At 41.7% G+C, this 21,687-nt stretch overlaps 1 protein-coding gene across 4 annotated transcripts; it reads right to left on the reverse strand.

Moving 5' to 3' along the window:
* Positions 1-2,262: 2,262 nt before the first annotated feature.
* On the reverse strand, positions 2,263-13,598 carry plvapa (plasmalemma vesicle associated protein a). 4 transcript variants are annotated; one of them, XM_080777582.1, is made up of 8 exons: positions 13,400-13,597; positions 12,610-13,012; positions 11,070-11,136; positions 9,639-10,051; positions 8,524-8,811; positions 3,895-4,666; positions 2,885-2,942; positions 2,263-2,690 (listed from the first exon to the last, which is right to left on the reverse strand). In XM_080777582.1, exons 2-8 carry the CDS (start codon positions 13,003-13,005, stop codon positions 2,636-2,638), a joined length of 2,049 nt encoding a protein of 682 aa, XP_080633708.1. In that variant the 5' UTR covers positions 13,006-13,012; positions 13,400-13,597; the 3' UTR covers positions 2,263-2,635. The 4 variants fall into 4 exon arrangements, with proteins under 4 accessions (XP_080633708.1, XP_080633711.1, XP_080633710.1 ...); XM_080777585.1 differs by having other exon boundaries at positions 2,885-2,939; positions 4,357-4,666; positions 12,610-13,598; XM_080777584.1 differs by having other exon boundaries at positions 4,357-4,666; positions 12,610-13,598.
* Between the last annotated feature and the right edge of the window lie 8,089 nt (positions 13,599-21,687).

Below are 21,687 nucleotides of genomic sequence, written 5' to 3' on the forward strand. Positions count from 1 at the left end.
GCCACCGAGTGGCGCGCTACGAGCTTGTAGGTCTGCTATTTTTGAAGAATCGAAGAACGACTGACATTTTTAGAATCTGATCTCAGGTCAGAATGGGTTAATCAGACCAGTGTGTGTCCAGTGGAAACCTCGTATGAATCTGATCTCAGGTCAGAATGGGTTAAGCACTTCAACCCTACGTATACATTTCGGCCATTTGAAAAGAGCCGAGCTACAGTAGATCGGCTCTTTTCAATTGATTTTCTACACATTTTGAACAAGGTATAGTTCTAAATTGCAGTATTGGTACTTTTACAGAAGTAAAACAAGTGAGTACTTGTCGCGGTGGTCAGTGTGCTGGACTTGTTGTGGTGCTGTCGGAACCATCCGTCCTGCGGTGACCTTTAGTCCCCTCCGTTTTCTCTCAAAGTAAAGCTCGTCCTACAAAGTGGCTCTTGCTGGAAATACACTTTGGTGTTAAACAAAGGATATCCGTGACAGAGGGTCTCACTTTACCGAGTCTGACTATTTAAGTATTTATTTATTTATTGGCACCCAGACAATACATTTTTTGGTTCATAGATTAACAGTCCCCCCCCCCCCCACCAAACAGGATGTTTGTTTACTTCTCAAGGTGATTTTGTTTGACTTAATTGCTCCGCGTTTGAGCTCAACGCAATGTTTGTACTGGTTCTAATGACGGTTAGAGTTTTAATTCAGACTTTAAATATAACATCCTGGGAGCTATATGCTATTAAGTGAGTGCTTTGGTGATATTCTCATTTTACCGAACGGTTTGCAATACTTTGTAAACATCTCACTATAGTCATTTGTATCAAGATATGTCCATGTGTACATCATGGTCCATAATAAGACCATCATTGCTGGACAGCTATTTCCAGTTGTTTATACCATACATAGACCATACAAGCTACGGTAGAACAATAGATAGAAAGCCTAGGGCTATTTCAGGGCTGCTTATGGGCAAAAACCCTGGAGACACACCACCGGAGACCTGGATATACATCCTTTCCTCCCTCAGTAAGCTCATACACATCACACAACGCTTTGTAGATCTGCTATTTTTTGCCGAATGTTCACCCCAGAAGAATATAGGGTCAGGGATGGCATGTTTCATGCGATTAAGTGGAATGTCCTCTTTCAAACATGCCGATTGGACATTAATCCGTTTTTAGACTGATAGAGTCTTTTTACAGATACCGGAGAACTCGCCAGTTTACCAAGTCGCTGCGGCTAAAATTCTTCATCAATGTCTTCGTTGTTATGCTAACATGCTGTCTTCGTCAGTGTAGCTAACCCAAGCCAGAGAATGGTGAAGCGTACTGATGTTTCCAATAGGTTTTATTTTTCATTGTTGAAACACCTTTTTTGGAACTATAGGAAAAGAAACAAGAAAAAATGAGCTGTGCAAAGTAATTGCACAGAAAATAAAACACAAACACAATACCTTGTTCCCGTTCTAGCTGGGTGCTAAGATATGAAACTGTTGCTGCTGCTTCCTCAAACATTTCCTTGATCTGATCCTGAGCAGCCAGGTGAGTGCAATACCTAATCAATGCAACCCCCAGTGGAAAATTACCAGGCTCTAGGCCACACTGAACTCAAACCAAAAAACCCTTTCAAAATAAAAGTATGACACACAGTGCCTTGGGTCATTTACAGTCAGTGTAGTATGTCAAACTCACAGATGTGGTTTATTTCCAAAGTGATCAAATACATTTCTGCAATTAAATGGTCAGCTAGATGATGATACTAGATGAGTTGAATAACAATGATAAGTAAGGCCTACCATTTCAGGAATTGATTACTAATGAATTACATTGTTTCGGTACTTTGGTGTTTAAACTTCATCATTCCTACTATCATTTAACATCTAGTGTTAACTCTGAACAACTATCCTCTCTCTCTCTCGCTCAATTCAATGCAATTTAGATGAAGTGTGCGAGTTGGTAAACTGGCGAGTTCTCCGGATATACCCAGTCTTGCAGTGTGGTTTTGCACTGGTCCGGTCCCCTCCCATCCGCCACTACTGGCCTGCTGACAGGTTGGCAGGTAAGCATAAACATGTCAGGGATTTAATCGAGGTGCCGGTAAGTCGTGGAACATGAAAGCATGGAACAGAACGTCATTTATAGGACAATTACCAACACAATAGGTGACGCAGATTGGGGACAGACAATCATTTATCAAACAAGTGTATATACTGTACTAACTACAGGATGTATAAACAAGACAGAACAAAGATAACCTTACACGATGAAGTATAATGTCACTGTGTTTTTATTTAAAGTATTTACAATGTTTATTGCGCAAATTTATATACACTTTTGTCACATCCAAGCACATTCACTTCACATTATCATCAAAAACTAAAAAGTGCAAAACGTTATTCAAATCCTGTAGAATGAAGATGTTACAAACATAATCTAAAAAAGAATGTTGATAAAAGTGTATCATACTTTTATTCACACAATATGAGGAGATTAGCTTTGTGGGTAGATACAGACTACAGAGAGAGAGACTGTGAATGGATTAGATAGATAGAGACTGCGATAGATGTGGAGATAGAGACTGAAGGATGTATTAGACTGAAGGTGAAGGACATATCACTTTGTTTACACTGTTTTCCTTTTCTCTAACCAAAAAATGATTTGAACGGATCTCTCTCTTTCTCTTGTTTCTCCTTTTCCCTGAGGTAGAGAAAGGGAAGGAAGGGAGACAAAACAAAAGAGAGGGAAAGTCAGAGACAGAGGAAAAACAACAACAACACGAGCCCAGCAAATGTGTGGTAAATGGTCAGAATGAAGACTATCTCTTTATCTCCTTTTTCACTGCAACAATAAATAATAGCTAATAGCATTATGTGAGTATATAGCCTACTCACATTGCGAGAGTCGGGTTGGCAGCTCGCTCCAGGTCCTGAAGGTGTTGTCGGACTGCTGCTGTTGATGAAACAAGAGAAGACATTACTTTGTTGATTATGTCATTACTATTGAGTCTTAACCATAGACTGTAAAAAATATGGACAAAGCGTTTCCCGGGTCTAACATGGACGTAAAATGAAGCCTGTAATTCCTTGCACTGTAAGTCGCCATATTTCTAGATCCGTTTGGGCCCAGCTGGCCATTGGCTGGCTCCGTTTGGGCCCAGCTGGCCATTGGCTGGCACAGACAACGAGGCGGGACTTCCCCCCTTACTCTTCGTTGGTTTTTATTTTGACTGAACGGGGGGTGGCTCCCGTTCATAGACTGTAACGGTAGCCACGCCCCTCAGAACATACGCGACTTTATGGTCATTTTTTTAATAAATGGGACCATAGTTTTCCAAAAAGAATATTATGACATGAGAAATGAGACTTTAAACTAGTGACTGGAAGCAGAAAGTATTCATGACCATGTTTATTAAGGTAATACAGTCTAGGTGAAGTTGGGCCCAAATACATGGGCCTCTATGGAGCTATGGGTTTTTTTGGGCCCAATGACAGCGCCACAACAGGCCATTATATGAACTTTCAGGAAGTCCCTATTTCCTTAGTGGCTTCACGAAATATCTGTCTGACTGCCCCCCTGGTCTTAACCGGCCACATACTGTATGTCGGAGGTCCGGTTGAATCTTAACCGGCCACATATGTCGGACAATTGGTAGGACGTAGGACATACCAACCATTACCAGGTCATTGAACATATTCACATAATGGCTATTCTTCTCTCACGTAATACTCAGAGGTGTATGTGTGTGTGTGTGTGTGTGTGTGTGTGTGCGCGCATGCGTGGATGGGTACAAGGGGGACCTCACAGGTAAAATGTGGTCGTGGGAATTATGGTCAATGACCACCTCAAAGTCAAAGCAGATGTTATTCTGAGACAACTCTACAGCTTCTAATTAGATACTCACCTCCTTGCCCTGGCGTCGTTCCTCCAGAACTGGACCCCAACAGTCCCGTACCACCTCCTGGTCCCCTGCTACTCAGTCCACTGGTCCCAAACCCGGCAGTCGAACCCCTGTTACCTAGTGCCGTGGATGCCGCCGGCCCTGTGTTCCCGCCGGCGCTCTCTGATTCTTTTTTTGACCACCAGGACCAACCCGCCTTGGGATCTGTTTTAGTACCAGCTGAGCCCAAACCAGTGGAAGCTGGCTTTCCTGTCTCGGCTTGACCAGCATTGGTCAAACTGCTACTCCTGCTGCTCCCGCTAGCGCTGCTGCTACTACTACTACTACCAAAGCCTGTACTCAAACTACTACTACCAAAGCCTGTCTTCTTCGCTGTTCCCGTCGAGCCCAGGCTCGACGAACTACTCGAGCCTAGACTAGAACTAGACTTGCTACCGAAGCTACTCAAGCTCGAAGTGGACTTACTCGACCCTAGCCCGGTTGAGCCCGAGTTTGAGCTGGATCCGGTAGACCCCGAGGTCGCTTTGTTGGATCCGAAGCTAGACGACCCGAAGCTAGAGGACCCTTTGTTCAGGCCGAATCCACTCGAGCTGGACCCCGTTTTACTCGCGGAGCCAAAGGCCGACCCGAAGCTTGAGCTGGACGACCCCGTCCTGCCTGTGTTGCCGGTAGACGTGCTGGAGGATCCCCCACCAGTGCCAAACTTGCTCCCCCATGATGACCCTCCAGAGTTAGAACTTGATCCTGTGGAACTTGATCCGGTCGACCCGGTTGTCTGAAATGAGACACAGGATATATATTATCAAAACTGGTAATAATAATAATTAATTTTTATGGCGCTTTTCTATGCACTATATGTGCCTACTCAAAGCGCTTACAATGGTTCATTCATTCATACATTGGGAGGTGAAGCGGCGAACAGTCGACGCCAGCGTCCTCACTACCCACCCCCAATCCAACCCTTGATGCTGAGTGTCAAGCAGGGAGGCACTGGGTCCCATCATTTAAACTATTAATATATATGATATCCCTGGCGGGAGGCATATACTTTGGTTAGACATAGCATTGGTCCGACTGGATTAAGGTTGGTGAGGGGTGCGTTAAAACGACCGGATTAAGGGGTGCGTTAAGACGACCGTATTAAGGTTGGTGAGGGGTGCGTTAAGGGTTGGGAGAGGGTTATGGTTAGGTTTAGGTGCGCTGCCCCGAGGGAGGTTAGGGTGAGGGTTTGAGATATCGGACCAATGGTATATTTCATCACTGGCATTTTTTGGGGGCATTTCATTATTGTTTTTGGAGAATAACATGCATTCTTCACATTCTTGACAAATCTTTTTTTTTTTTTGGAAAAGAAAAGTGGTATTAAAACTTTAGTTTTTTTTCAACCAAGGTTCATGTTTTAGGTTGTTGTTAATTTCTTTTCATTTGCTGCTTTCTTTTGTTTTAGGGATTTTCACTGTTTTTTTTACAGGGGGGCGGGGGCATTCGAGCATGGGGCTAAATATGTATTTTTTTACAAAGTTTTATGGCGATTTATTTTTTTATTATTTACTATAGTCCTACTAGACCCCAAGAAATTACATCTGGCCACAAAAGATCACAGGATATATTGAATGTGACAAACTGACATATTGAGCCTATACACACAGTATAAGCCTTCCCCCAGTAGGCTACCTTCACATTCGGTAGATCCTGTGATCTTCTGTGGTCAGATGTAATTTCCTGGGGTTTATTAGGACTATAGTAAATAATAAAATAAAAAAATCACCATAAAACGTTGTAAAGAAATACATATTTAGCCCCATGCTCGAATGCCCCCGCCCCCTGTCAAAAAGAGCTAACATTCCTAAAACGAAAGAAAGCAGCAAAATCTGATGTCATAGTAAATGTGACCTGCTGTCACAATTAAGCCCATATATGGAGATCCCTGATGTCGTCAATATCAGTATATGGATATATGTCAGAATAGAATGTTTTGACATTCCATATGTTGATCCTTCCCCATCCATCCTTCCTTTTCGATGTCTCCCTTTTGAATGATACATTTAAACTCTAGACTCTAAACTCTGCCTATTTGTACAGCCGCGCCCGGCAGCCGGAGAAAACTAGAGTTCTCAACTGGCCCGGAAATTAAGGCCTGGCCCTATACCCGGGCCCTCATAAAAACCTGTATATTCAATACACTTCCCCCACTGCCACCCTTAACCTTAAATCTCCATATATGGATCTGACCTGTTCTGACATTCCATATCTTGATCTGACCTCATCGCACCCTGTACACTCAAGATATGGTCCATATATAGCCAGTGTACAGGGCGAGATCCCCAGGCATGTGGTGTAAGCATTGTAAACAGCATCTATAGTCTGGTATTGTGGTTAAAAGAAGCATTGTCAAGGAATTACAATGGGAATGCAGATAATAATAACCCTCCTCATTAAAAACACATCAAGGACAACTGGCAACTGGGTTCTCTGAGTTATATTCATCCTAACATAACAGACAGGCAGAAACCTTGTATCTCCATATATATTTTCTTAAATTAATGCTATTGGTCATTTTATACTTCATCATGTCATCATATATGACAGTGTTATGCAAAAGTATGTCAAAAGCTTTTAAAAGCTAACAACGCGTCATGGTGCAACGCATCGGGACTCGGGAGCTTGTAGATCTGCAGGTTTTATCAATATTTAACCAATGAAACAGTGTTGTTTTTGGCAGCAAATTTCTATTTTAGTCTAGTCATAGTCTTTGGAATGAAACATTATTTAGTTTTAGTCACGTTTTAGTCACCTGGAATGTTTTAGTCGACGAAATATAAGATTTTAGTCGACTAAATCTACAGTTGATTTAGTCGACTAAAATGTATTTTGGCAGGCCTTGATGCCGTTTTTACACTGAAAATAGCCGATCTACAAGCCCACAACGAATTGCACTGCGACGCGTTGTTGAGCTTGTAGATCTGCTATTTTCAGCATGCAACCAAGTGTAAAATGACTTATACTGGATCTCTTGTCCACTATAGTCCCTTCCTAACATTTTAGTTTAGTTTCTATTTGTTGACGAAATTGTCAGTATATTTACAATTTCAATATTTAGTTTCCATTTAGTTTTCGTCAGTGTAAAAAGGTAGTCGACGAACATTTTTCGTCTTAGTTTTAGTCGACGAAAACAACACTGCAATGAAAAGTAGTAACACACAATAATAACTGCATTTAACTGGATCCATTTGAACAAACTAACAGCAATGGGACATACAAGGTTTCTGCCCAACTGCAGTGTTGTTTTCGTCGACTAAAACTATGACAAAAAATGTTCGTTGACTACCTTTTTTCACTGACAAAAACTACATAAAAACTAAGCCATGATGACTAAAAACTATGACAAAATATATACTGTCGATTTTGTCAACAAATAAAAACTAAAACTAAAATGTTAGGAAGGGACTAGTGGACAAGAGCTCTGATATAAGTCATTTTACACTTGGTTGCATGCTGAAAATAGCAGATCTACAATGTAAAATGAGCCAGTACGACGGCATCAAGGCCCGCCGAAATAGTCGACTAAATCAACCGTAACCATAAATTCTTATGCTATTTAGTCGACTAATACTATAGACTAAACACTAAAACATTCTGGGGCGACTAAAACGTGACTAAAACTAAATGAAGTTTCATTCCAAAGACTATATGACTAAAACTAAAATAGAAACTTGCTGCCAAAAACAACACTGCTGGCCGACCTGTATAGCTGAAAAGGATGTTTACCTAATTCACACCTTTTTGCCCTCTTGTTCTGCAGCCATTGTTACTGGCAGATGTTTTCCCTACACCTATATCCTAAAAGACCTGGAACATGTCCAATGCCCTATATGACAAATGTCTTTTGCATATGCCCAGGGTGTTCCTGTGGGTATTATGCAAGCAAAACTGTCGTTTTGATGCAGCAGGAGTTGTTGACTGCAGGGGGGGGGGGGGGGGGGGAACAAGGAAGTGTCAAGCATGTGTCACATTAATGCCACACATGACAACTGACACGATGCAGTGAATTAATGCGTATATTGCGTGCGTGTGTTTCTGTGAGTTAACTGCACAGTAGTTATGTCTTTAATGCCTTTCATTGGCATTATTTCTCAGCCTTATTTAAACTGTTTTGGTGCCATTTTCCACGTTTCTGATAAGATTGAAATGCAGCTGTTTTACTCTTGTTAAGTCATTTAAGCATAATTTCTTTCTTTTTCGTTGCTGTCGGGAGGAAACCTCATAACTCCATTTTTGAGGTTTCATTCAGTGCTATTGAACACCCTTTACGTCTGTGTGTTGTTTCGAAAATATTGAACCAATGGAAAGTAGTAAAAAGTGCTTTGGAAAAAACCTCTTAAATCCATTGGACCCTCAAACTGTCTGCTAAAGCAACTAACTCCACCACCTCTCCCCCTCTCATGGAAGTAATTGACAATATATAACGTTACAAGTTACAACACCAACTTTGATAAGGCTGTATTGCTTTGTTATAAAAATGCAAGATTTTCTTAATTTCCTGAAAATGTCCAGGAAAAAATGAACATTTTGGAGTCACAAGGTTTTCCTTCCCCGACAACAACAACAGCAGAGATATAAAGTTCCTCTCACCCTATAGTTGCAGGACGAGTTGAGCAGCTTGACCTGTTCCTCCAGGTGTTTGACCTGCCCGTCCTTATAGTTGATGCTCTTCTCCATGACGTCCTTCTCTCCCCTCAGCCTCTCCTTCTCCTTCAGCAGTTTCTCCTTCTCGTCGTCGTACGTCAGCCTGACCTTCTCCACGCCCTGCCGGTGCAGGTAGATGAGATTGGAGCGGTTCCTGCTGCACCAGTCGTAGTCCTCCTTCTGCTGCGCGTTCTCCACCTTCAGGCGGCTGTTCTCGGCCTGGATCTGCGACACCTGCGGGTGGGGCAAAGTGTTGTTTAAAGGGATTGTGACATTAAAAAAAAGGTTTGGGAATTGTTCTTATTTTTTTTTAGGTTTTCTAATCTCAATTGCACCCAAAAAACATGAACTTTTAACATTCACTAGATTTTCTGTGATCTGGGGTTTTCTGGCTCAAACAGGTGCTCTGATTTGCCGGCAGTTTGTGATGTAAGAGCCTGCAAATCCCATATATGTCAATGGGATTTGCCAGCAGATGTCACTGTTTTCACTGTGTTTTCATTGTAGCTCAAAAGGCTTCCAGAACCCCAAAGAAAACTTCAGACCACAGAAAATCCACTGAATGTTCAAAGTTCAGGTTTTTTGGGTGTAATTGAGGTCATAAAACCTAAAAGAAAAAAGAAAAACACAAATAAATGAAAATGAATGTCATAAAACCTTTAATTGGGGGAAGCAAAGTTAGATTTTTATAGTTTTTATTTTTGTTTTTTTGTTTTTAGTTCTAGTCACATTTCAGTCACCCGGAATGTGTTTTAGTGTTAGTGTCGTTTTTAGTCGACTAAATGTTATGAGATTTCAGTCGACTAAAACTACAGTTGATTTTAGTCAAGCAGAGATGTTGAGCTTGTAGATCTGCTATTTTCAGCAGGTATTAAATGACTTATACTGGATCTCTTGTCTTCTATAGTCCCTTCCTAACATTTTAGTCTAGTTTTAGTCATACTAGCTTAGTTTTCCATGTATAGTTTCCATTAAGTTCGTCAGTGGAAAAAAAGGTATATAGCCTATTAGTCGACGAAACATTTTCCGACGATATAAAACAGCAACACTGCCACCCTGACCTGGGTCCCCACGGCGTCCAGGTACCGCTGGAACTTGTCCTCCACGTCGCGCGACAGGCTGGTGCAGTTGTTGCGGATCTGCTCCAGGTTGTCCCGCTGCTTGACGCAGCTCAGCTGGAAGGGGATGTGCTGCGGGAAGAGCGCGTCGATCTTGTTCAGGAAGGTGCGCGAGACGTTGGAGATGCCGCTCAGGGAGCGCGTGAAGTCCTCCTTGCACTTGTGCTTGTAGTTGGCCAGCTCCTTCTCCTTCATGGACTTGTCCCTCCGCAGCTGGATGGCCTCCAGGTTGACGGTGTCGCGGTCCTTGGCCACCTGGTCCCTCTCCAGCCGCATGGAGTGGGCGATCTGGGTGAAGTTGGTCTGCAGCAGCTCCAGCATCGCCCTCAGTTGCTCCACCTGCGTGCCGCAATCACCTGGGGGGGGGGGGAACAGAATAAACACAGCTTCTTCTAAACTAACATACTGGCAGTTGTCCTTGTTTTCCATAAATATAACATACCGACCGATCTGTATGTACCTTCATATGTGTTCCCTGCTGGCTCGATGCTGCTGCTCATTATTATAACATTATGCATGCTGAAACTGCTTGTTTGCTTTTGTTTTGTTTTTGCCTAATAACATGGTCTTATTGTGCAAAGGGTATATATATATATTTTTTTTTTTTTTCTTTTCTTCCCCCATATGAATTCTGCTATTTAGGGTTGAAACAGTGGGGTGGGAGCTATCTTTGGGAGAGCTTTTGTTCTGTCCTGTCTGTTTTGTCCTGTCTGTGTGTATGGTTGTATTGTTGTATTGCTTTGTGAACTGTATTGTACAATGCATCTGTGTTGAGGACCCCCTCTAAAATGAGATGCGACATCTCAAGGGGCTTATCCTTTCAATAAAAGGTATATAGCTGTCTTGTTTAAAGTATATAATTCTCAATCAGTTTTAATTTCAAGGGGCCTCCATTTTGACGTGCATTATTGATGTTTCATTCTTTGCCCCTGCAGGGACCTATACCCTGTAAGATCCTAACTGAGCGTGCCGTGAACCAGTGTTGTTTTTGGCAGCACAAATTTCTATTTTATAGTCTCGTCATATAGTCTTTGGAATGAAACTTTATTTCTTTTTAGTCACGTTTTAGTCACCTGGAATGTTTTAGTGTTAGTCTAGTTTTATTTTCTTTATTTATTTATTATCATGTAGATCTGCTATTTCCAGCAAGTGTAAAATCAGTCATTACGACAACACCAAAATACATTTAGTCGACTAAAACTAGACTAACACATAAGACATTCCAGGTGACTCAAATTAAATGAAGACTATTCAAGAGACTATGGCTGAAACTAAAATCAAATCAAAATTTGCTGCCAAAAACAACAGTGCATGGTATTGAGATTGCTTCAATCTGTGGTGTGGGTTTACAGTCCAAATGAATGTCACACTTACCATTTAGATTGATCCGTGGGCATACATAATGTGGTACGGAGGGCCTCGCCGGGTTGATACACTGATTCTGTTTAAAAGAGTGAAAAGGATTTTTAATAATTAACACCACACTTGTTTTGCCATCGTATATACACACGCGTGCGCATGTGTGGTGTATTATGAATCATATAGCATATTCATAACTACATGGTTATTGGTTAGTCATAATTGTACATATACATTTAACTTCTGCAAGCCATTTCTCCCTGATCTCCCTCCAGTGTCTCACCAAAGTGCCTTAAACCCTTAAACTGAAGTCTATTTGCATACTGTATCAATTGTGAATTGTTCCACAGGCAGGAAGCCAATCTAGGGCTGAGAGACATTCCAAATTGTAGGTTTTACCCTTTGACTTCTCAAGAATTATCTTACCATGTTATGTTATGTAGTTATGTATATGTTATATGATTCATAATACAACACACACACACACACACACACACACACGCACATATTGGAGTTTAGTTGTAGCTTGTCAACTTGGCATACTTGATCATAAGCCAAGGTTGTGTTGATTATTACTATTATTATTAATAATTGATCAAACTTTTCTGTACACATTTCTGTAAGGCTACAATACATTTTCATGATTATTTATAAGCAGGTTTTATAAGCAGATCTTTTTTGTTGTCCTGTCAATAAACTACTATTCTAGGATTTGTATCTTGATATCCGATCAGCCACAGACTCTTTACTCCTTATAGTATTAATATATATATATAGATATATATATATATATATATATATATATATACATAGCATAAACATAACCCTTTCCTTTGGTTCTACAAAATGTGTGATTAGATATTTCAACAGTATTTATAAGGACTCAACGATGTGAATTCAAGCCGAGGAATCTGATTATAGAACACATTGCACATACAGTACTGAATCAACAATCCTGGCATGGAACATCATTCATGAAGAATCCATAGGCAAATAAAATGAACATAGTACTATGACTATACCAGCAGTAGGCAATGTTGATGCATGGCTTGATTTCTATAGTTAAAGGAGAATTCCATGCTAGAAGGATTTCTTACCTTTATTCACCTACGTCCCCACCAAAGAGGTCCAGGTGTTATTTTGTGCAAAAGTGCATTATTTGCTATTTCCCCTAATATAAGCCCTCAATGGGGGTTGGGTTTTTGTGCTAATTCGCTTATTTCCATCGAAATAAGTAGTAAAGTGTGCCGCTTGGGATACTATTTACATTATGAAGAGAGGATATACCCCAATGCCCCATTCACTTCAATGCAATTCAATTCATTGAGGGCTTATGGTAGGGGAAATAGCCAAAAATAACACCTGGACCTCTTTGGTGGGGACATAACAACTACAAAGAAAGGTAAAAAAAAAAAGCCTTCTAGCATGGAATTCTCCTTTAAAGGTGAAAGGTTTTGGGGTTCACACAACCGAAACTGGCATCATAACTCATGAAATAAAATAATGTGTTAATAATTTGCTCATTTAAGCATATCAAAAAGGCCCCCATGCTCACCAGCTTGTTGTTGCAATCGTTGATGTAGTAGATGGACCGGTTGGCCATGAAGCGCAGTCTCTCCATTTCCCAGTCGTCGCGGTACTTGGCGGTCAGGGTGAGGTTGAGGTTCTTGGTGAGGTTCTTGTTCCGCAGCTCGAGGGCCTGGTTCTTCAGGGAGAGCGTGCCGAAGCTCTCCTCCAGGTCCAGGATGCGAGCGTTGGACGCCGCGTCCTGCTGCTTCCCGTACACCAGGAAGAGCACCAGGCTGACGATGATGAGGGACTGGATGAGCGACGAGAAGAAGAAGATGACGCGCAGGTAGTAGCCGCAGCCCTTGCCCTTCGAGCGGTACTGCATCTTCCTCTGGGCCTCCAGCCTCAGCTTGGCGGCCTGCGCGTAGCTGTTGTTGTACATGGATTTACTATGACGAGAGAGAGAGAGAGAGCCACAGGAATCAAGTCTCGTCAGTACAGCGCCACACACAAAAGTTCCAGAGAAGAGCACAATGGCTCACACAGTGAGATCAATCAATCCCCTGCAAATGAACGCGATTCAACCGTGCTTTTTTTTCAGATGCAGAGAACACAGAGAAGTTCCAGTTGGAAACCGTGCAGGCGAGGGCTCCGACTATTCTGAATACTCCATGTCCTGGAGTTTGCTGGATTCTGAAATGCCAAGTCCAGTTAAAAAAAAACCCACTGAGAGAGCAAAGACTGGTGTCTCCAAGCTCAAGGGGGTCTCTTCTCCCCAAATCAAATGCCAGATGAACTGATAACGCGGTGTTGAATTATACTTCAGATAAAACCACCTGAGGTCTGCAGTGTCTTTTTCCAGATAAACCGAGTTGCAGATATAGTTGCTGAACTATATCCCCCCTCTCTCCTCTCCTGGGTCGGTGCAGTGCAGCTTCCGCAGACAAAACCTCAATGCTGTTGAAGTGAAGTCAGACGTTTCCCCTCTGTGTGGCTCTGCGCTATCGTGAGAACAGGTAATTTGTGAGCGAGGTGTAAACACGACGGCGGAGTTTATAAACTGCTGGGCCACACACTTCCCATGCATCGGCAGGACTCCATCCTGGCTTTCGGCCCCCCCTCCCCCCTCCCTCCCCTCTTTCATTCCTCCGTCTCTGCCTGCCCTCACAAATCCGCACCGCGGCAGGGGGTTACCATAACAGCACACACATACATAGCGTACAACACAGAGAGGGGTCAAAATAACAGCACACACTATACAGAGGGGTTAACATAACAGCACACACATACAGTAGGCCTAAAAATACAGTACAGACTACAGAGGTGTGGGCACACAAAAAGCACACACATGGCACAATGAAAAATGTGTTTATTCGAACACACATGCACGCACGCACACACACACACACACACACACACACACACACACACACACACACACACACACACACACACACACACACACACACACACACACACACACACACACACACACACACACACACACACACACACACACACACACACACACACACACACACACACTCTCTCTCAATCTCATGATGGCAATGACTGATGAAAAGATTACTTTACATTAAACATAATGTAACGCAATTAACACAAATGATCACAATTATTGGCAATTCCATCAAAAATAGGAATCCCACACCAACCATGTTGTGACAAATCACAGTGCTGCTTCTGACTCTCTTTTGTGTATATATGCCATCCCCATTCCAAGATGTGCAGGCTGGAAAAGATGCACCAATTTTTGCCCTTAATGATGGAATCTTTATGGGATCATGAACAGGATTATCCGGTGCACAGCAGGCCAGGAAGGCAATAGCACACGCTCTTCCTTCTCCTCCTCCAGCGGCCTATTTGATGCCGTGTCTCAATCCAACACCATGACGTAGGTAGTAGCTGACAGTGGCTCCCTGGAGGCAGAGATAGACGTAAAGCCACATGCATTCACACACACGCACGCACGCACGCACACACACAGGCACATGTGTGTGCATGCAAGCACACATGCACGCACGTACAGAAATGTGTCTGTGAGAGAGCAAGAGTCAGGACCTTTTTTTCCTGCCAGGCATTGTTGGCGTGCCAACCCTCGTCTTGAGAGGAAGCAGTATTTCATCAAGGTATAGCCAGGAGCAGCTAGATCTCAGAATTAAAAAAAAAGAAGAAGTCCAACAAACGCAGGATATCAGAGACAAATATGAGATATAAACAGTGGCAATGGTTTGCTTTCATTGAAGCTCCAAGTGGGCTATTTATGTCGGAATCCAAACACCCGGCTGTTGTTTTTAACCCATTCTGGGCGGGAACCCCTGTTTTAAAGCATCGTGTTATACTTTATAGCTACTGAAAAATAGCAGATCTACAAGCCTACAAGCTCATAGCGCGGCACTCGGTGCCGCGCTATGAGCTTGTAGGTCTGCTATTTTCTGAAGAATCATGGAAATGTTTGAATATATACATTCTTTCAGAGCGAATGTTTTTAACTCAAATCTTTGCTATCTGGGGAGGTCCCTGGGAATACTAATTTTCAGATGGGGGGGGTCGGCGGCCAATTACATAATAATCTTTGGGTTCCTTGACAGTGTTGAGCACCAGTGATATAGACAATTTTTAAATGTTGACGTCAGACCTAAATGGATTAAGTTTAGATTTTGTGAAAATCATGTTTGTGAGATGCTTGCCAAGCTGGATGACACACCGCCTTTTTGAGTTGGCCCAGACTGAACCTACTTAGTTCAGTCTGTTAAAGGACCACTTCATCACTTTTCAACTAATAATCATGATAAAATGGCACCATTTTTTTCTACTCTGTCTGTGTCTCATAGGGGGGCTGTGGGCAGTTCAGAAACCGTCTTCCAGTGATGGATCATCGATGGGGAATACAAGCTAATAAGAACTGCAGGCTTTCTCGTCCTGAAAAGTTGCAATGCGAAAATGGAAGCCATCGTTCTCACAATAATGAAAATCTAAAAGATTTATTTATTATTATTTTATTTTTTATAATATGCCTAATGATGATGTCACTGGAAGACGGTTTCTAAACTGCCCACAGACCTCCTTTGAGACACAGACTGAGTAGGAAACAATTGTCAAATTTTATCATGATTATTAGTGAGGACCTATTAAGATAGGTTGAAAAGTGGTCCTTTAACAGAATATTAGTACAGTATACTCCCTACAATATTACAAAAAAGGCATAATAATTAAACCATATCCAGGCGATAGAATAATATGTGCACATGCGTCTACTATAGGCCAATACATATAAGATACAAATCAGTCTATCAGTTAATATGAGTTTAGCTCTGGTCCATAGCTATAGCTTTGACTATATAGAAGTGTCTATTTGTATATACGTCTCTAATTGTTTTGATTAATTGAACATGGTGGACCCTCTTGTAAACAAGTGTATAATGCTTAATTGGGTCGTCCACTCACAGTTAACAGCTCTTTTGTATTGAGTTTGTGCTTGAAATGTACTGTAATTCTGCAAACTGTTAATACATATTTCAATCAATCAATCAATAACGCATTAGAGCTATGGACCAGAGCTAATATGAGTTGCCAAACGGCAGGGGGCGCTCTCGCAACCTCTCTATGATCTCTAGCCTACTGTCTGCTGCAGCTCTTTCTATTTCTCCTCTAATCGTAATAATCGTACACACGGTGTGTACGATTATTACGATTAGAGGAGAAATATCACGTACCCCTACTAGTGCACCCCTACTACTTTACACTAGGGGGGGCTGCGTGCACATGTTAAAATGTGCGTGCACGTGCAAAGAATGACCTGCGCCGCATAACAATGACAATATCATCCCTTAATTTATAACACTACATATAGATCTGATCATGACAGACATACAGTGACAAATGTATATAGAACAACTCTGTAGGCAACTTTCGCACTCTGCACTCACACTGACAACACATGAACACAACAACACTCACAGTTAACAGTCTTTGTATTGAGTTTGTGCTTGAAATGTAATGTAATTCTGCAAACTGAAATAATTTCAATCAATCAATCACAAGTTTCACAACTGCTCGGCGGCAGCATGGCAATTTCTTATAATATTATGCCTATAAGTAACATTTTTTTTTACATACCGTGAGGTGACGTGAGCAGCTACAGGTGACAGGTCGAGTTCAATAATGATCCAAACGAATTAACGAAATGTTATTCCACAAAGTCACAAATCACAATAATGATTATGAATAATCCAATTTACATTAACCCTAGCTCTGTTCCATAGCTCTAATGCGTTGCATTAGAGCGTACTGCGCAGGGCAGAATCGTAGAAGCAGTAGAAGGCTATGGATCAGAGCTACATTAACCCAAAATGTCACAGTAATCCTAATCCAAATGTCACGTTCACAGTAACCCAAACGTGGATTTGCGCTCGGGAGTAATGGAGAGAAATGTCCTCATGAGCTCGATTAAATCCACTTTCTTGTCATCGTTGAGAATGTTAGAGTGGACATGCATCAGTGAAAGGTGATGAAACATGCTTCTCCACGGCGTGACAATGCAACCCTGATTTCTCATGTTCTTTGAACTTTTCTTGTGCTTTACGGCAGTTTGCAAATCCCCCATTAACAAATGTATTTGGCTGGCGGGGGTGGCTGTGGTGGATTGTTGATGTTGTTGATGTTGGCGGCGGCGGCCGCGGGACCAAGATTAGTCTCTGCGGGAGCAGAGGTGCTGTTGTGGGGGGCAGCGGTGGCACTGACACCGTGACAGGAGGGGCCGTGGGTCGGGGAAGATCATCAACAGCGCCAGCACCACTACTAGTAAGCTACTAGTAGTAGCTTGAGCTTCTCCTTCTCTTTGGAGGCTTTGGAGCCCGGTTTTACAAACCAGTCGGAAATGCGTTTTTGAGACATAATCATAGAGGACATAATAAACGGTTACTTACTTAATTTACTAGTGAGTCGCCGACATTTGAATATTGCCCAACTTCATCTACACTACAATGTTGCCCGGATGTAAACAGGAAATACACCTGTCCAGCGTGCACCGCGGCCCGTGATGACGTGAATTCATTATATTTTGTAATTGCACTAAATCCCCCACAAATAAATAAATTAACAACAACATACACATTGTGCAAAACATTGTTTTTAATTATTTTAGTTAAAATGGTTTATGGTATATATTTTTTCCATTCAAATAATAATAATATATATAATACAAACAATTCCAAACAATTCCTCTCCAAACCACTGGGGGTGCTACAGCACCCGCAGCACCCCTACTTCCCACGGCTATGAACAACAAATCAACAATACCGGTATTTTACTGTCCATATACCTACCTGTACGTTTGTGTGAACATTGCATTACGTTTTGACCATTCATCATGACGAGAAAACTTCACACAGCACAGCTGCTAATTGCTATGGTAAGTAAGCATGCCACGCTACTTAAGTATGTGTTTTCTCGTGAAGTATGTCAAAAGCCCTCAGCGACCACCTGGCTCAAACAACCTTTTGCAAGATGTAGGACTAGTGTAGTGCAAAAAGTGTGCTCTATATAAACTATAAAAGGCCTATTCATAGTTTTCCCACTTTGACAGGCTGGAATGGCTTGGGTTGACGACAGAGTACAGTGTCTTGCAATGGGTTCGATACACCATGTGGTTCCCAAAGTGGGGTCCGGGGACCCACAGGTGTCCTTGAGGGAGTTCCAGGGGGTCCCCAGCTAAATGGAACCATAAATGGACCCGTTGAACTAACATTGACGTGTATATTTGTACCTCTAAATGTTATGATTAATTGAAAAGGTGGACCCTCTTAATTGTAAACAAGTGTAATGCTTTATTGGGTCGTCCACTCACAGTTGACAGTTTTTGTATTGAGTTGTGCTTGAAATGTATACTGTAATTCTGCAAACTGTTAATAAATACTTCAATCAATCAATCAATCAATCAATCAAACCGAAAACTGTTAATAATGAACTCTTAATACATATTCAGCCTAGCAGCAAATTCCTCTTTTTTGCAGATGGGTTCCCCCAGATTGACAGCTTGCTTAACATGAAATGAGAGTTTTATTTAATTACTTTTTTAATTTGACATTTTCTGCAGGAGCAGAACTGGACTGAGGACAATGTACTTATGGAAGAATAATAGCGGAACACTTAAAAAGTGAAGGTAGGAGTAACGTTCATTTATTTTTGGGGCAAACGACCTATCATCCATATTTTGCTCAGCCAATCAAATCATCGCTATGGGGCGATCAGCCAATGAAATCATCGTGTTTGTGTTCACACAAACAGACAAAGCTGGGTATAGGAGCGCCCCTCAAAAGTAGGGATGTCCCGATACACTTTTTTCGTTTCCGATCCGATACCACAATTTCTGTGTTAGCCGATACCGAATTCCAATACCAGAGAATAATATTTATAATAACACAAAAAGAAGAAATGTCTTATTTTGAAGTCCACCAATCGGGAATAGTGTTTATAGCTATCTAGCTATATATCTTGTGTTATGTTTATAGCAGACTCCTCACTCAAATGTGCACTTGCAGTTTGGGCAACTCCAAAGCAAACTCCACATGGCCCAACATTTTATTTACCTGCCATAGTGTCAACCCCTTACCCCTGTGTCGGATCGGTGGTTAGACTGGCATATTTGCCGATACCGATATGGACCGATATGACCAAATAAGGGCCGATCCGATACTTTTCCGATACCGATACAGTACCGGGACAGTACCGGGACATCTCTACTCAAAAGCAACACTCAGAAATCTCAGATAAAAAGTCAGAATTGTCAAAGAATTGTCAAGACAAAACCCCAAGAGAAAATACAACAATTCTCTTACATTTTATTCAGTGGCGGAACATTATATTCCATAGATAAGGTGGACTATTTATGATTATATGCAGACAGTGATCTGTGGCCTTGGAGACACCATGTGTTACATTCCTAGCTGGAAGGAGGACGTCTCCATTCATTATACCCTCCACGTGCTTTTTGAAATGTGTGTAGAAACTACTACGGCCGGGTCTAGCCTGCCCCACTGGGGTGGGCACGACGAATCATTTTTGGGGGGCTCATATCCCCATAAACGCCCAAAATGCATATAAAAACTAGGCTATCATCGTAATCTATCCATCTTTCTTTGACCAACACTAACCCAATTTCCATCAGCACCCTGTCGGCTAACAGCACTGATGGTAGACGATGGTGTTTGGGTCTAAATTTATCTTAAAAGTTCTGCCCACCCAATCAGAAGTGATAAATGGCACAGGTTTTTTGTGGTATTTTCTATATTGGCTAAAAATGAATATTTCTCATAACGTTGGGTGGGCAGGACGTACGTTTGGGTGGGCAGGCTCCCCCTTCCCCCCCTAGCACTGGCCCTGGTTCAAACCCTCCCCACACCATTCTACCCCACCCCCCACGTGGCTCTTGAAAGAATTTGGGAAGTTGGGGGGAAGGGTAGATGTGGGGCACTCATCAGCATGTGCCACATGCCCGGCTAGCTCAGTCGGTAGAGCATGAGACTCTTAATCTCAGGGTCGTGGGTTCGAGCCCCACGTTGGGCGCTGTCCTTTTCAAAGTGGGTGAGCCAGAGAGCTAGCTGCACAGTGTGTAAACTCTAACCACTTAAACCTTCATTGACTGGGCGTCCCAGGGGGATCTGTAACTTTATTACAGGCTTGTGGCCCACAAGGTACTTACTTATGTATGTGTGACTTTGTGATATCTTAGTTGTGTTTAAGTGGACATATTGAAATATTGGCCTAATGGTGGCGCTAGAGGAATGTTTATGAGTCAGGACTTCCCCAAGCATTGAAGGAGTAATCTATGTCAGGTCTTTCGCCATTTACTTCGTTTTTGTCCTGTTGAAAGTACCATAATTATCAACAAGAGACTCACTTGCAATATTTGAATATATATAGACACTGATGAATGTGAAGAGAAAATGACGTGACTAAAAAAAAAACACACATCATAGCACCATGTTGACAAGGAATTCCTCACACATTGCCATGTTAAAAAAGGAAAGAAAAAGAGGAACTGCTTTATTGCTACATGTTTTTTTCCTTCTCTTTTTACAAAGGCAAGCAACTATTGACAAGATATTAACAAAGGGAAGCAATAACATCCCTGTCTTTCATCAGTCAGGCTAGCAGAAAGGAAGAAACCCTGGGAAAGTCCTTAAACAGATAATAGGGTCCGGCATGGAATAGGTGCCTAGTGGGCAATATTGGAAAAGTGAAACAAACAACGAACCAAACTGTTAAGTGACAACGCTTTTTTAACGGCTTTAAACTGGTAGAACTGTTGATGAGCAGTGGTGGACAGTAACTACTTTTTTTTTTAAACAATATATTTATTGACATTTTTTTCAATTATATAAAACATTACAGTTACAGCTCTCTTACATCAGTAGCCGATTGTACCTAGAAGTACAACATAGAAATATTGTACTTTTGCCTGAACTATTTCTAGGACGAGACCTTTGGAATCCAAATTTCTAAATCTTATATAATTAACCACTTTCAAATAGCCAATATACAAGTTTATTTGAGTATACTTGTCTAGTGAACATCTACATAACTTGATCTAGTATCTTCAAAAAGTCTTCTAAATGATTCTCTAATTTAAAAGGTGAGCACTCAAAATGCTGATGAGACAAATAATTAGCCAAATGCATATGGCTGAGATTTCAGTCATTTATTTCTTGTTTTATTTTATTTTCTATCTGGGATTAAGATTTGTGTTGCTAGGTCAGATTTGGTGTCACTGCAGGAACACATCATGGATTTACTGGGTAATACTGCTACCTAGTGGTCATACTGTGGCACTGCCATTGAGGATTGGGAACCTGACATCAAAAAGTCACACCGCACTGACTTCTGGGATACGTAGTAGCTAGAGTTAGAGGTAGCACTACAGTTGTACAGTTTGTGAGACAGGGGGAAATGAGTTGAATAGGAAATTAGTTTAACTCATGGCAAATTATTGGACTTGTTTGAATAAGGGGCATGACCATGACCAAAAAAATCCTATAAGAGATGATGAGAATAGATTTTAGCAACAGTAACCTGCAGAAGAACGATAGATAGACTTGGCCTATCC

Source organism: Protomyctophum bolini, assembly GCF_963924005.1.
Source record: "Protomyctophum bolini genome assembly, chromosome: 12".
Lineage (NCBI taxonomy): Eukaryota > Metazoa > Chordata > Actinopteri > Myctophiformes > Myctophidae > Protomyctophum > Protomyctophum bolini.